A 15093-nucleotide genomic window follows, 5' to 3' on the forward strand; every position below is an offset into this window, starting at 1 on the left:
TGTAAGAAATAAAGGCCCTTTCACCACTGCACTAAAAAGCTCTGCTTTTGCAACAGGAAAGTCGATAGTTAAATACGCCAAAGAGGAAAAGCTGGGCATCTGTGGCTTTGCAGTGGAGGCGGGGGAACCAATCCAGGAAAGGGGTCCCCTTCAGCCCTGCAAATTCAGCCCTCCTGCTCTGCGTCAAGTCCCAGTGAGTCAAAAAGCCCCGGGAATTTTTACTACTCACTTAACAGAAACCAGATGCCACCAGTGGCATGCGTTCTGTTAGCAGCTCTCACCCCAGATGGTATGGACTGAGACAGCTTTCACTCGTGCTTTCCCGTAGAATTGGCCCAGGGTGATACAGGGTGTTACTGAGGATGAAGAGGCAGCAAGTGTTTGTTCCTGTGAGACTGAGTGAACCAATGGCCTCCTCATCAAGGTCCTATATTCAGGATTGCCTCTGCACTGGGGATCTCTCATGGCTTTTCTTCACAGCTTTCGTGGGGACTGGGCTGCAAATACTATCCCAAAGCCCTGGGAAGGGGAGACAAACTGTAATGAAACACAAGTGCTTGGATCCAGGTGCAGCTTTTCATGGAGAGAGGTCTGGTCTGCTGATACCAGTTTCAACTGGGTAATTGCTGGGGTGAGAATGTGCCTTGGCCTCAGCCCACAGTACAGGTGTGGGGGATCAAACCCTCCTGCACCATGATTGTGCTGCAAAAGCACCTGCAGCCTCTGGATTAGCACAGGAACACTCATCACTTTGCCATCCTGCAGCAATTTGAGAGGGAAAGAGCTGAAAGCAGGGTACCATGATCACACAAATTGGTTAAGACACTAGTGCATGCATTTAGCTTTTAGAACCTCAGCTGAAGTTGGAGAGGGGCAGACATGGCCCCGTGTTTTAGGTGGTAAGTGATGAAAACAGCAGGGGTCTGGGCAGGACATCTTTGCCATGTTTAACTCTTCCTTCTTCTGAAACTCTTGAATATTTGCTCACATGTGCGAGCAATAAAGAAAATGAAGAAACCACCCGCTCTGTCTCACGCTGAAAAGGAGAAAAAAAAAATTAGTTGGGTTTGAAGAGTGGGTGGAAGGGGTGTGGTTACCCAGGAGGTGTGTCAGGGATCGCTGAACTTATTTATAAGCAAAGGCAGCTCTGCTAGGGAAGAAACCTTGCTGAGGCTTTGTCAGCTGCTGCTTTCTCCTCTGACACCACTTGAAGGGCAGCTCTACCACGATGGGGAGGCAAAAGGACATTCTTGCTGCTATTGAGGACCACCTGAGGATCAGAAACAAATTGGTCCGGCAAGCGCTGGCTGAGTGCCTGGGGACACTGATCTTGGTGGTGAGTCTATGCTGTGGTGTGAGGATGCTCTCTAGCCCCTGGGTGTAGGGGGGAAACTGTCCTGGTGAAGGGGCTGTGCTGCTGCCAGAGTTTGCACCATGCATGACCCCAGCTCTAGTGCAACCTGTCCTGTGGGGACTAGAGAAGTCTTGATCTGCAGGGAAAAAAGTCATGCAAGTTGCCAAAGGGTGGGCTTTGGGGTTGCTGGCAAAGGGTAGAGCTCTATGCAGAGCTTGGCCGGTGTGTGTGGGCTTTTGTGTGTCTGCAAAGGGCAAAAAAAAGTCTCTGTGTGAGCAGCAAGTGTTTTGCTAGAGATCACGCAAAACTTCCTTTCTGTCTGCTCTTGGAATATATTCTTGGCACTGAAATACTTCAAGTGTTATCACCTGGGGAAGTGAAAGCTTTTTCCTCATCTCACTTTGTTTTCCATGTGCATACTATGGGAGAAGAAGTAGCCAGAATTTAAACTGTTGCTGTTTTTTTCTCTGTGGGCTGAAGGTTCTCCACAGCCTTATCAGCGGGGCTGCCTGACTCTGTGGATGCCTGTGCCAGCAGCTGATCGGGAGCTTGCGCTTGCTGTGTGTGTGACAGCGCTGAGCTGTCAGTTGATGTGTTTTTGAGCGGTGAATGGCAACAAAACTCTTTTCCCTGTTTTAGCGCTCAGTTTCCAAAGGGTTGGGATACAAGGAATAAAGCAGGGTGGGTGTCTGTAGAAGTTACTTAGTCTGATGATATTTTGAGCAGCCCTGGCTTGCTTTAAAGCCAAAGGCAGATGCAAACAGCTAGTATGGTTGTGTGTGAGGAGTGGGGAGCAAATACTTGTGTAGCAAAACTGGGACAGGGATATCTGTCTTTGAGCACCTGCATCTGAAAATGCAGGACTGCCCAACGAGCCGTGGGTCTGGTGCTTTGACGTTGCTGCAGAAATGAGTTGGTGTTGGCGCAGTGAGTATCTGCAGGTGAAAGTTCCTCTGAAGTGGTGTAAATCCAGAGCAATCCTATAGGTTCCAGTGGAGTTACTGTAGGTCTACACCTCTCTGCAACTGACACAGGACTGTTTGGGGAGAAATCTAATATCTGGAGGAGCTGAAAGCAGAGGGAGACTTGATGAAGCTGCGTGTGGTCCTGGGGACAACGAAAAGGGACCAACACACACTCTCTTATGTTTTAATAACTAAGATTCGTTTTTAATGAAGAAGAGGTGGCTACTGGGTCTTCTGTGGGAGGTTAGGGGGCTCAGCTGAGTCCCTATAGAATACTACCACTCTTATAAGAAAGCAGCTTCATGCGGTGTGATGGCTTTACCATCAGAGTGACCCAGCCTTGGTGATTTGCAAACAAGTCCTTTTGATTTTTCAGGGAAGGGTTATTTGGTATTAAGGTGGGTAGAAGCTGATAGGGAAGTGGTTAGCAGGTAGACAGGTGCTGTCTATGAATCACTGATGTTGCTGCAGTTAGTCTCAGGATTGAAGCAAGGTAAAGCTTGTAAGGAGGAATAATGTCTCCTGCTAGCCAAGTTAATAGGGCTGGAGAATAGGGATCCATGTGGATCTGAGCTTTTGGAAGGGCTCATGATCCAAAAAACATTATTCCTTCTTCTGACTGTATTAACTGGTACAAAAGAGATTACTTTTCCCTGCAGCCTTGCTTCTCCAGGGCAGAGAGGAGCTGGGGTGGCCTCAGACCCTGAGGGAACATTTCAGCCTTGGAGTTGTCCTAGTTTGTTCTTCTGTTAATCAAGTGGTGATTACAAATTTTATTTATTTTACTAAGGATTCTTTTTTTGCTCCCCACCACCCTTATTCTTTTGCATTCTTTTATTATATCCTCTACCTGAAACAGAAATGAATTTGAAGTCAATTTTCTAGCCATTTTAGATAGTCTGGGTAGTAGTTTGAGTTGGATAATCCCAGGAGAGTGCTATGAGGATACCTCATTCTGTATCTTGCAAAAGTCCCTGCTGCCATCCTGCCAGCAGGCTGAGCTAGGTGTGAATGCATTTACCTGCATTTGAGCCTGGTAAATAGCTGTCATAGGGTTCAGATAGTAAAAGACCTGAGGAAAGACCTGGGATCCATGAAAGTGTCTTCATGGGAGACAGAGTTTACTGAATGTAATATTGTCCTGTTCTAGACATATTTAGGGATGGATTTAAGTTTTGATATCGTTCACACTGAAATAAATTTCCTGAGCTGAAGGGAGTGAGACTGTTTGAAGTTTGCAGCCTACTTTAAATTTCACTGTGTAATGTTAAACTTGTCCCACCGTCGATACTGGCACAGCTTTGGCTTCTTCCCTCCTCCCTTTCACTTGCATGACTTCAGCACACTCAAACTCGTCTCAAGCAAAGCTATTTCAGACCCCTGCAAAGTCTCTTTCCCTGTAAGAATTAACATAGTGCCTGATTTTATTTTTGTTATTTTTTTAAACAAGGTTGTAAATGTAGATGAACATTAAAACAAAATAGTGCCTCTTTTTTTTAAGATAAGGAAAAAAAATCCAGCTAAGGCAGCCAAGCCCTGAACAGCACAAAAGTAAAGTGCTCTCTACTTGCAAGCTGCAGTTGCTGTGAATTGCACCTTGCACAACATGGTTTTAGTCTGTGGATAGCGTCTTTACTGTTACAAGAAGAGTAATGCTGATTCTACCTTTCCTCTGATAATTAAAATGACTTCTATTTTCCCCTTCAAAATGCGCTTTCTGAGTGATTCTTTGGGTTTGAACTTTATACCTACGTCGGAAGTACCGCTTGCTGGCAATAGTTAAGTAATGCAAATGCTGAAGGCATTTTCCAAGTTGCTTGCTGTTTGTGTTATTACTGTAGCAACTCACTAAAGCCAGATTTCCAGTGGCAAGCCTCTGTGCCTCCCTTAAAGGCTTGATCTGTTTGCCTTGCTCTGCTGGCTGCAAATACCAAAGCTGGCTCTGTTTGGTTTTTACATTTGCAGGAGAAGGAACTTGCTGTTTATAATTGATTTCCAAGACGGAGTAAGTGTGATTCACTGCTGTAGAGGAACAAATAAAGAACAAAACAATTCCTAATTGCTTTTCAGTTGGGGCTGTTTTGACTTTGTGGCCAGTTGGGAGCTTTCTGGGGTGAGAGTGTGCTGCAGACCACAGAAACCAAAATAGCAAAGTGGCTGGGATGATCAAGGTGAAGGGAGCCTCATTTAACTGTTGGTAGTTAAAGTCGCTGCTCATCCCGCAACCATCCGAGGTGGCGCAGCAATTCCCACAGTTGCTGTTTGATTTGTGCTGATTTTCTAGAACCCAGCTTGTTGTATCAGGAGAATGTGATTTATTCATTTGCTTATTTTTAATTTTTTTCTTTGCTAATGCTTTGCCAGGATTAGAAAGGGGCTGGGAATCTTTGCTGTAAGCATGTTGAGCGCTGCTCGTCTCCCCGGCTTTGTGCAGTGTTGTTGCAGCACGTGATGTATGTGCAGCACAACTTTTCTTAGACCCTCTTATCTCTTGAGTCCTGCAGTCCTGTCTGGCTCTGGGACAGCATGTGGTGCCGAAGGAGCCATAACATGACAGACCATCTGCCACTTCCCTCCCTCTAGGACTGCTTCGGTCCAAGCTGGCTCCAGCCATGCTGGACAAGAAGCCTGACTGTGGAGTCTAACATTTCTCCTTGCTTTGCAAATTGTAAATGATGACCAGTCTGGTTGTTCAACAGATGGTTTGAGGAAAGCCAAGAATGATGGTGCTCCTTGCACTGCCTTTGTGGCTGGTGGAGGCTGTCCTGCTGCACAGGCAGTGGAGTTGAGGAAGACCTCTGCATGCTGCTTGAACAGAGATAGAAATGGAGATGGATCTGTCTTCAGAACTACCCAGCTGATTCCTTCTCCTTGGGGAAGGCAGCAAAAGGCCATGGGGGAGACTTACAATGCCTTTAATCCCTTCTTGCTTTGAGCTGCAGAGGAGAAATTGGGAGGTTGTTTTGAGCTGGCTATAAAGTGATAGTCCTTTGCCATCTCTCTCCTTTGCAGCCCCCCTTCTTGGAGGGACTTAAATTCCACTATGAAATGGAGAGGTGTCCCTTTGTGTGTCTAATACTTAAAACTTTCCATCAGTATCTCAGGGTCTTCTCCTTCAGAGTAGACCTGTTGTTTGACTGTCCTTTGGCATCTTCCCACTACCCAGAGGGCAGTGAGATCTGAGCAGCCTTTCCCATCCACTGAACTGATTACAGTAGTTTTACAGCAGGCTCCTTGCCTAATCCCTGGTTTACTTGCTGGCTGAAGAGGAAGGTTGTAATTCAGGTAAATAACACTTCTCCTGGGCTATGCCAGCAAAACTTTCCCATCTTGATTTAGAGATCAGTCTCTCTGAAGTCCAAGAGCAAATGCATCCAGGCGTCTTGTGCTGCACTTCAAGGCATGAAAGAGCACTGGCAAAGTCAAGGGGAGAGGCAAGCAAAGGAGTAAACCTGGCTCTTGTGCAGGGGAGTGCTGAGTGCTACCTTTCTTCTAAGTTAATGTATGGAGCTGCTTATCACAAGGTGCCTATAAAGTCAGGTGGCCTCACTTCTTCATTAGCTTTTTCAACACTTTTGTCCTCCAAGGTCCTTTTCTGCCAGCTAGACTAGCTCTGGTGCCTTCTTGTCTCCAGATATTGGGACGGGGTTTTTTTACCTTAGGTGCCAAAGCCAAATGGCCAGTCTCCAAACATGCCCTCGATACAGGGAGTTCAAGGTTTCCCTAAGTGTGAAGTTTCACCCTGCTACCTGATATCTTTTCCTGGTCTTGGTACTGCTGTGGGCTTGCTCCCTTGTGCAGGCTTTGGATTTTGTCAGCCCCTCCACCCTTGAACCAGTTCAACTTGCAGATCCTGCAGAACGTGGATTTTGTTATTTTTCAGTGCAAGGAATTCAATCAGCTTAAGAAGGAAGAGGAGTGAGAAGCTTTCCTGTTGGCAGGGAAAGCCATTAGATCTGCTAGTGCCAGAAAGATGAAATTAGGGAACAGGCTTCCATTAACCTGGCTAATGAGTGCGTTGACCTTGATTCCTAGGAGAGTAGCTTTGATCACATCAGAGTAATGCTTTGTTGCAATCATTTTATTAGCACTTTAAAACTGCTTTTGAACTTGGCTAGTGGATTATGGAGGTATAACAGTTGGCTGATGCACATGCTGCCATGTGAAGTGCTAACCTGGCTTTCTGTTGGCTGGGATGTTCTTTCAATAACGCTTCATTTTTTAACAAAAAAAAAAAAAAGTGTTGTAGGCAGGCTATTAAAACGAAGAGCGAGGGGTCATTTCTGCTTTGGGTGTGCACCCCTGTCTCTGACCATAGTGCTTTAATATTGACTAAGGACTTTTACAGCCATTGCATGGACTTAAAAGCCACTGGGATAAATGCTGAATTGCTTTTATTTGACCTTCTTTGCCTTTTAACTCATGCTAGCTGCTCCTAAATGCTTCTCTGTGAGCAATGGAAAAGGAAGACTTTAAAAATATGTGCTTAGGGTCTCCTGTCTCATATGGCCTGGGAGAAGGAATTGGAAGAAAAACTAGCGAATAGCAGAAATGGAAATGGTGTGATTAATAATTGTAATAGCCTCTACCACAACAAAACTGTGTAATGTCAAGCCACCTGCCACAAAAGCATGGTTAAGCATGATATGAACTGGTTCCTGAAAGTCAAATGCCATGGAGAGATTTGTCATGCATAAGAATACATGATTCATGTTTAGTGGACTCCACTGGTGCAGGATGGAATTGCACACATGCATACCAAAGTTCAAACCTGTCCCTAAATATCACCTTACTCTTTATCTGCTGAGGGTCAAGTTTTCTACTGTTATGCTGAATTAAGGCAAATAGTGCTCAGGGCTCATCTGATAAATAACTGTAACGCTCCTGTGGAGTGGCTCCAGGGTGTTTTTGCACGGCCCATAGACTTTCTTCAGAGGAAAAGCTGGAGAACTATTGCCAGGTGTAGGATGGAGGGAGAGGAGGATGGGGAACAACCTCTTGAGAAATGCAAATCTGGCCTTCCTCCAGGTTCAGAGGTTCACCCTTTGTGGGTGAACAGTGGGGTGGGGGCAGGAAACTTCAGTCTGATTTCTGCAACCAAAAGGTATGTGGCTAAAGAGCCAACCACTATCCACTTGCAGAACTGCCAGTTCTTTCAGAGTGAATAACACAAAGATCTTCACCAATTGGAAGAACCGGAGGTCAACCGTGCCAAACTCAGATGCCCATTACAACTTTTTTTGGGGCCCACTTCTCCCTGGTCAGACTGATGTGCTGTGTGGCATTAGAGGTGAACACCATGGCCAAGTACTCTGTCCAAACCTGTGTCTAAAGCATGCTGGGGCCCTTCTGGGTTAAGGGAAACAACAGATGTCACCTCAGTCATTAGCCAGTATTTGTTTGCTCAGTTGGAACTGTATTTCCCTCAGTGGTTTGGGCATAGCTTGGAATGATGGGTCTGTTTGCTCAATAAAGAAAACCCATCTTTTTTGCCTTTGCTTGGGTGCCTTCTCTGCCATGGTTTCTCAGCTGAGCGGCTCACGGTTAGGACATTGAAGGGGCTGTTCTGACTTCACCCTGTAGAAAGTGGTGCTGGATGTCCCCTCTCATTAACTAACAAGTTCTGCAGGTTCCTTTGTTCTTTCTGCACAAGGTCCTGTGTTGGGGACCTGGCTCCTTGTCAAGAGGCACCTGTGTACAGAGTGTCCACCTTGTGACTCAGCCGAAAGCCTACCTGGCTGCTCCTTTCCCAGCAGGCTGAGTGCAATGTTTGCTTTATTAATCCGTCTGTTGTCAAGGGGATAGGAGGGGATGAGTTAGGTGTGTTTTGGCTTTGCCCCTAATCTGGATTGTGCGTTGTGCAATGGGCATGTCCAGTACTGGCAGGAGAGGTGAAGAGAGCCACTCCTGGTGCCTACTTGGTGGCTTATCCCCCAAGAGCAGATACTGCTTCTGTGGCAATTAAGTAATTTTGGGATGATGGAGTTCATGGAACCATAAAGATTTGATGAGTGTGTAGATATGGGCATGTGGTTAGTAGAAATAAGACAAGCCTTGATCCCTACATTTGAGGATCTCGGGAGCAAGCTGTAATCCCTGTCCTAGTTTAAGCATGGTCTCAGTACCTGCTGATGTGATAATCCCTGGTATACACCAAGAATCAGTTCAGGCAGAGTCAGTGGAAGATAAAAGCATACAGATAAGTAGGATTAGGGATCCTTAAATTACATAGTGGGTAGTAGAGAGACTTGGGCAGACAGAAAGCCTCCAGCTGGATGAGTGATGAACTGAACTACCAAGGAAAACTGGTCTGTGTTGTTAAGGGTGAGCATAGGAAGGATGGCTTTTGGATGTGGTTAGGAAGAGAAAGATCGCCTGTTTGGAGCAACAGTCTTAGGGCAAGAGTACATATCTCCCTTAGCTACTAGGAAGCACCCCTTATCACCCAGCAGAAACAATTCTCATCCCCAAAGTGCTCGGTGCATCTCTGGTCTTTGGCAGAAGTCCAAGCATCTGACTGTGCTGGTGGCAGGCTGTCTGTGTTACATGGACTTTTCTTATTGGTGCCTGTGCAATGTTGGTGCTGCAGAGACAGGCCAGCTGTGTTGCCCTGATCCTTTCTTGGTTTTGCTGTAGGAAGTATATGGCTTGCTTGGGATGGTGTGATCCATGCACCAAGTGCCCACAGCAGAGAGCATACCTTGGGCTGTGACAACTGCAGGTACCTCAGCTCAAGAAGGCAGCCCCGATCACTTGCTCTTAGCCAGTGCCACTTGAAAGAGGACTCCATGAATGTTAGGCTGTATATGACCTTCAGTCATGTCTGTATTTCCAGGCATTAGCAAAATTGTCTCTTGCTAATCTATGTTCTACTGTATCAAGCAATTAGCCTTTTTAAAAATAAGGTACCCGGATCCCTCATCTGAACAGTTGCACTGTAAATACCGCAGTCCGAAGTGCTGTCTGGCTGATTCTTCTCACCTACTATCCAAAAATCAGATGGTTGGACCAAGACTTCCAGTCTCCTGGGGATGTGAACTGTGGTCTGATCTTGGTTTTGATTTTTGGTCCTCGTTTGATTCCTCCTGCCAGCACATAGGCTTCTCGCACATCCTCTCTCCTTCCCTGCTCTCCCTGGAGATAACTAACACCTAGATACTTCAACTGAAGGTTGAAGCTTTGAAGGCTTGAAGTCATGGTTGGTTTGTGATGGTGCATGCACTTGTAAGTGGAGCGGTTACAGGTGCTGGTCAGCAACTGGCCCAGCTGTGGAACAGAGAAGGTAATTTCAATCTCTTCTCCTCCTCCTAGCTGTTTGGATGTGGCTCCGTTGCGCAGATTGTGCTCAGCAGAGGGACTCATGGAGGTTTCCTGACTGTTAACCTGGCCTTTGGCTTTGCTGTGACGCTCGGCATTTTGATCGCAGGACAGGTATCAGGTATGTAGTGGCTCCACGTGGGCTGGATTTCACTTGTAACTATTGTCGTATAGGCCTAGATGGCTGTGCTTTTCCTATGTGGCACTGTTATGGAAACCAGTGTTCCTTCGATCATCTCTGGGACCCAAATTCTACCTGTAAAAGTGCAATAACCACCTGCTTCTCTGCAGGTGGACATCTGAACCCAGCTGTCACTTTTGCCATGTGCTTCTTGGCCCGGGAGCCCTGGATCAAGCTACCAATTTATGCACTGGCCCAAACCCTGGGGGCTTTCCTGGGAGCTGGCATAGTTTTTGGGCTGTACTATGGTAAGTGCAGAAACGTTCTGTGTTTGTTGGGGTGAGATGGATGCTCTTAGTGACTCACTGCAGAGGGGCTAGTTCCCAGATCAGAGCGAAGCATTTTCTTGCAGAGCAGAGATGTGAGAAACCTACTTACTGTATTTCTGGGAGTGCTTTCCTGTTCTTATGATGATGATGATTGGTTCAAATCAATCTGAAGGCCAACCAGCACTGTCAATGTGTGAGTCTTTGTCCTTGAGTAATCATCACTGTAACATGGACCACTGGATGGTCCCTCTTGTAGGTATTATCTGGATTCAAACAGATCTTTCATAAATGCTGATAAACACTAGTAGTAATGGAGATTTTATATCTGTACATCATTACAGATCTCTTTTATCCTCCTTGGTTTAAAAAAAACCATGGATGTCTTCTGCATGGTCTTGTGTTACGTTCTAGACAATGGGACTTCTAGAAGTTTTTGCTGCCCTTGTCAGGGTGATTATGTACCTTAGAAAGCATCCTAAAAATCCAGTTCGTCATGCATCCATTTCTCCTGAGTTGTTCCTAATGATAGGGCAATATTCCATGGGCAAGAATAGACTCTTTGTGCTGGAAATTGCTCTTCCTCAAATATCAAGGTTGATATTTTGACTCAGAGTTTGCCTCCTGATGTCTGTTTCTGGCAATTTGAGCGATGTTCCCTGTAGCTGAGCAGAACATCTGGGTCACTATAGCTTCCACCCAAAGGGAGAAAACTGTCACCCCAGCATTAGCACCAACTTCTTTTCACTTCAGAAAGAAGCAGGGGGACTTACGTTCATCTCTGTAAACATGAGGACTCCAGCTCAATACCAGTTACCTTTCTAATTCATGGGCTGAAGTCTCCTCTTCAGAAGAGTTAATCCTATCTTAGTTGCCTACACCATGGAAAAGCTATCTTCAGAAAATGTCTATGCTTTTCTCCTCACTAACTGTGGAGAGAACCTGCACAGCCCACCTAGTTAGTTATCCAGTGTCTACATAGTGGTAGGCAAGGGGCTGACTGCTCTATGAAACAACCCTGAGAGGTGAAACTAATTATTGGCTTAGAGGAAACTGAGATCAGCGTAAATCCTGTTTGCTGCAGATCAGATCCACAGAAATCTGATGTCTTGACATCAAGACTGGTACCACAAGCATCTGGGTACCTTTGGGGAGAGATTTGGAGTCAGCTTAATGTTTACTTTTTGGCTCTAAATCTTTCCTGGTGGCTGGCAAACAAGAAATATTAGGAACCCAGACCATCTGCATCTGATTCTGACTGGTAAACTGCTGTGGTGGATCATACCCAAAGTTTTCCAAATGAGTGCTCTACAGCAACTGGTTTTGCAACACAAATCAATGGAGTGCTCAGGGAATTCCAGCTCAATATTCTTGGCTTTGTGGAACCTACATTTTAGTTGTCTTCCATTTTCTGCATGTTAGAAAATGACTGACTTCTCTACCTTTCTTTTTTCTTCTCCCCCCACCCCCAGATGCCATCTGGGCTTTTGGCAGCAACCAGCTGTATGTAACCGGACAGAATGGCACTGCTGGTATCTTTGCCACCTACCCATCTCAGCATCTGAATGTTGTGAATGGATTCTTTGACCAGGTAGGAGGGTGCTAGGAGGATGAAGGTGCATATGAAAAGGAATCTTTTGGGGTGGTTCTGGGCCTCTCCTTTAGCTAGAGAATGAATTGAAATTTAAAGACAATACATCTAGAAAGTTTTTTTTAGAGCTGACACAGGTATCTCACTAGCTCACAGGAAGAGCAGAGACCAAAAACACCTTTACAGCAAGAAGGCTTGTGTTAAGGGCATTAACCAGTCACACAAGACTGGCAAGGATACCAGAGGAAAGGATACCACTTGGTGTCAGTTCCTGAAGAGCCATAGCATGAGGAAAGATGGCTTTCTCACTCCCACTGTTCTACTGTGGCTGTTGCACAACCCAGAGGTCAGCTCAGTGTGGGTTGGTGGTTGGTGTTGCAGATGACTCTCTCCTTAAAGCCACAAAGGGACAGCAGCCACCCAGCTGTGGCAGGTTGGAAGCATGTTCAGGAATATGCCTTCAGCTTTTCTGGGTGCTCAGATGGTTATTCATGGTTCTTCTGTGTGCAGGGAAAAAAACGTGGGCTTGACTGAGCCTGTGGGCTGCCAAGAGAGGTACATTCTACTCTCCCATTCCCATGGGTACTCAGTTTACTGTGGTCTGATGGTACGACTTAGTGCAGCTCTTTCAGTTTAGAGAATGAGTCCTAAATACATGGGACTTCAGATGAGTTAAATAATTTGATTAAAAGATTAATCTGGACTAAGTTTTTCTTCTTCCCCCTCCCTCTCCAGTTCATTGGCACAGCCTCCCTGATTGTGTGTGTCTTGGCTATTGTCGATCCCTTCAACAACCCTGTCCCCACGGGGCTGGAGGCTTTCACAGTTGGCTTTGTTGTCCTTGTTATTGGAACCTCCATGGGCTTCAACTCTGGCTATGCTGTCAACCCTGCCAGGGACTTTGGGCCTCGTCTCTTCACAGCTATCGCTGGCTGGGGCACTGAAGTGTTCTGGTAAGTGCTTGCTAATGAAAACCTTATGCATTAAGGGGAAAAAAATTACAAGTCTAAGTAGGTGGTAGTTCCAGCATCATGAAGAGTTTTAGCATCCATGAGGTATCTTTGGGTTTTATAAACATTTTTAAAAGACACTGTTTACTCTGACTTCTAAAGTAATTGTAGAGGCTTGTCAGTTTCCAGCAGTGAGAGCAAATGACCTAACTCTGCTATCAGGAAGGAAATCTAGAAGCATCCATGAGAAGTTCAGGTGCACCTTGCACGTGAGCCCATCCTGATTTTTTTAGCGGTAGAAAATGTAGGTCATTTGTTATACTTGGATTTTGTTGTTGCTGGAGAAAATTAAGAAAGCCGTGAGCAGTACAGACTATGAGCTGTTAAGGGATGCATTCCTGCAAGCAGTGGGAGGGAAATGAATGTGTGTGGTTCAGGCACTGCAAATGCTTACCTACTTTCCTAGTGAAGAGACACTGAACTGCTTGTCACCTGAACATGCAGTGGGAGGCAACATCTGCCTTGGAAATTGCTGTGAACATGCGGGTGCTCCTGCCTTTTGCAAGCTGATGGTGATGCTTGGACAAGGCCAGACTTTGCATTGTTCCAGATCCAAACATGAATATCCTAATGCCTAGACTGCAGTTCTTACCTTGTCCATTTTCTTTCTGTTTTTCAGGACTGGTAAACAGTGGTGGTGGGTTCCAATTGTTGCTCCTTTCCTTGGGGCCATTGCAGGAGTGATGGTCTATCAGCTGATGATTGGATGTCATGATGAGCCTTCTCCACCTGCCTCTGAGCAGGAAACAGTCAAACTGGCTAATGTGAAGCACAAGGAAAGGGTCTAAGGAAGATGCCACACAGATCTGGCAGACTTTCATTACTCAGGACTGCAGCTGGCAAAGATGAGGAAGGAGTTAAGAGCTTCAAGAACAACAGGAAGGGATTTTTTTTCGTGTCTTGAGATATTCTAGCTTGCTTTTTTTTTTGTTCTGTATCCCAAATGCATCTGCTTTAGGCATTTTCCTGTGAGCCTTTCCCCAAATGCAATATCATGTAATCTTTCCATAGTAGAAGGGGATTGAGGACTGTAGGAGGCTGGAGAGAATTGGACATTGCTGTCCAACACCTCCAACATGGGCCAGTTGCTCAGGATTCTGGAGCTCTTTTGGGCTCTGCTGTTGGCCTTGCCTATGAGCTTGGCAAACTGCTTTCCTCCAGACCTGAGTGCCCATCTGCAGAGTGGGGATCAGGCAAAACTTAAATTGTTTTGCTAACATGAAATGGAAACTCCTACATTCCAGAAAAAATAACTCTGGTTCTACTATGGATCAAATTAATGCTTGGTGTTGCTCTGAAGTCAATGACTTGGCACCAGGAATGAACTTGTCTAAAGGATGTTCACTGGCCAGACTTTATTTCCCATGAATTTCCAGAATGTTGTATCAATGAGTTGATCCATGACATCAGAGTAGAGAGTGAGAATGCACTGGATCCTAATTTAATATTAAATACAAAGTGTTTACAAACCACTGCATCCTGATGTTCTAATCACAATTTTTAATATTGCCCACTCCTAGAAGATAACACACAGGAAATCCTTTTTCTAGCTAGGGGTTAACCTGGAAAGAAAGCTTGGGTCCCTATAGAAGCCTTTCTAATCAGCTTTGTATATAAACTGCCAGCAGCTAGTAGCCAGGTTCCACTGGAAACGTGGCATTGCTGATGTTGTGTGTGTTCATGTAAATTTCATAATAGTGTTTTTTAAAAAATAGATATATATATCAATATACTCATTAAAGCTGTTACTAAATACAATTATGGGGATCAGTTAATTGTAAGATGTGTGGGAACTGCCTATTCTCTGACAGCTTCGAGATACTGCTGGATTTTCCTGTGGTGGCCTTAGACTTTGGCACTGTGTTGTTGAAGCATCCTTGCAGAATTACTGCAGTATCCCTGGTACTCATAGCTGAGGGACTGAAGTCAGGCACCTGCTATAAGAACAGTGCTGGCATCTCAGGGAATCTGTGGCTCTCCCAATGCCAATTATTACAGAATTTTTGAAACAAGCAGTATTGGTTGTGATAGAATTTGTAGGTCCCATGTCACTGCGTCTGAGAAACTCTTTTCAAAGTCTGTTTCTTTAATGTGTGAATTCCTTGAAATATGTAACTTTGTATACATTTCCAGTCAGTAAAATAATGTATTCTTTTTTTGCCTTTTTAAAAAATAAAATGTCAATACCCACACTGTAAATGCTTGTGTTGGTTGTATTTTTAAGCAGCTGTCAGTAAACTTTGCCATGGAAAGGAAGTAATCTATAGCAATAGTTCCTCAAGCTCTTTTCCTCTTCAGCCTGCAAGAGCAAAATGGAATGAACCTTTCAAGGCAATACATTTACATGCTCCATTTATGTCTTATTCTTGTCTATTTGGAGCTGGGCTTTTTTGGGGCAGGTGGGAGGAG

The 15093-nt window shown here is 45.2% G+C and overlaps 1 protein-coding gene across 1 annotated transcript; it reads left to right on the forward strand.

The window, feature by feature from the left end:
* Window positions 1-1130: 1130 nt before the first annotated feature.
* AQP3 (aquaporin 3 (Gill blood group)) lies at window positions 1131-14883 on the forward strand. The gene is made up of 6 exons (XM_009932230.2): window positions 1131-1336; window positions 9631-9757; window positions 9928-10065; window positions 11556-11674; window positions 12410-12627; window positions 13304-14883. Exons 1-6 carry the CDS (start codon window positions 1229-1231, stop codon window positions 13470-13472), a joined length of 879 nt encoding a protein of 292 aa, XP_009930532.1. The 5' UTR covers window positions 1131-1228; the 3' UTR covers window positions 13473-14883.
* Window positions 14884-15093: the final 210 nt, after the last annotated feature.

This window comes from Opisthocomus hoazin, chromosome Z, assembly GCF_030867145.1.
Source record: "Opisthocomus hoazin isolate bOpiHoa1 chromosome Z, bOpiHoa1.hap1, whole genome shotgun sequence".
In the NCBI taxonomy this organism is placed as follows: domain Eukaryota; kingdom Metazoa; phylum Chordata; class Aves; order Opisthocomiformes; family Opisthocomidae; genus Opisthocomus; species Opisthocomus hoazin.

Coding starts and splice junctions, on each gene's coding strand:
- AQP3 (XM_009932230.2), top strand. CDS start 1,229: ATGGGGAGGCAAAAGGACATTCTTGCTGCTATTGAGGACCACCTGAGG. Junction 1,337..9,630: donor TGGGGACACTGATCTTGGTG/GTGAGTCTATGC, acceptor TCCTCCTCCTAG/CTGTTTGGATGTGGCTCCGT. Junction 11,675..12,409: donor TGAATGGATTCTTTGACCAG/GTAGGAGGGTGC, acceptor CTCCCTCTCCAG/TTCATTGGCACAGCCTCCCT.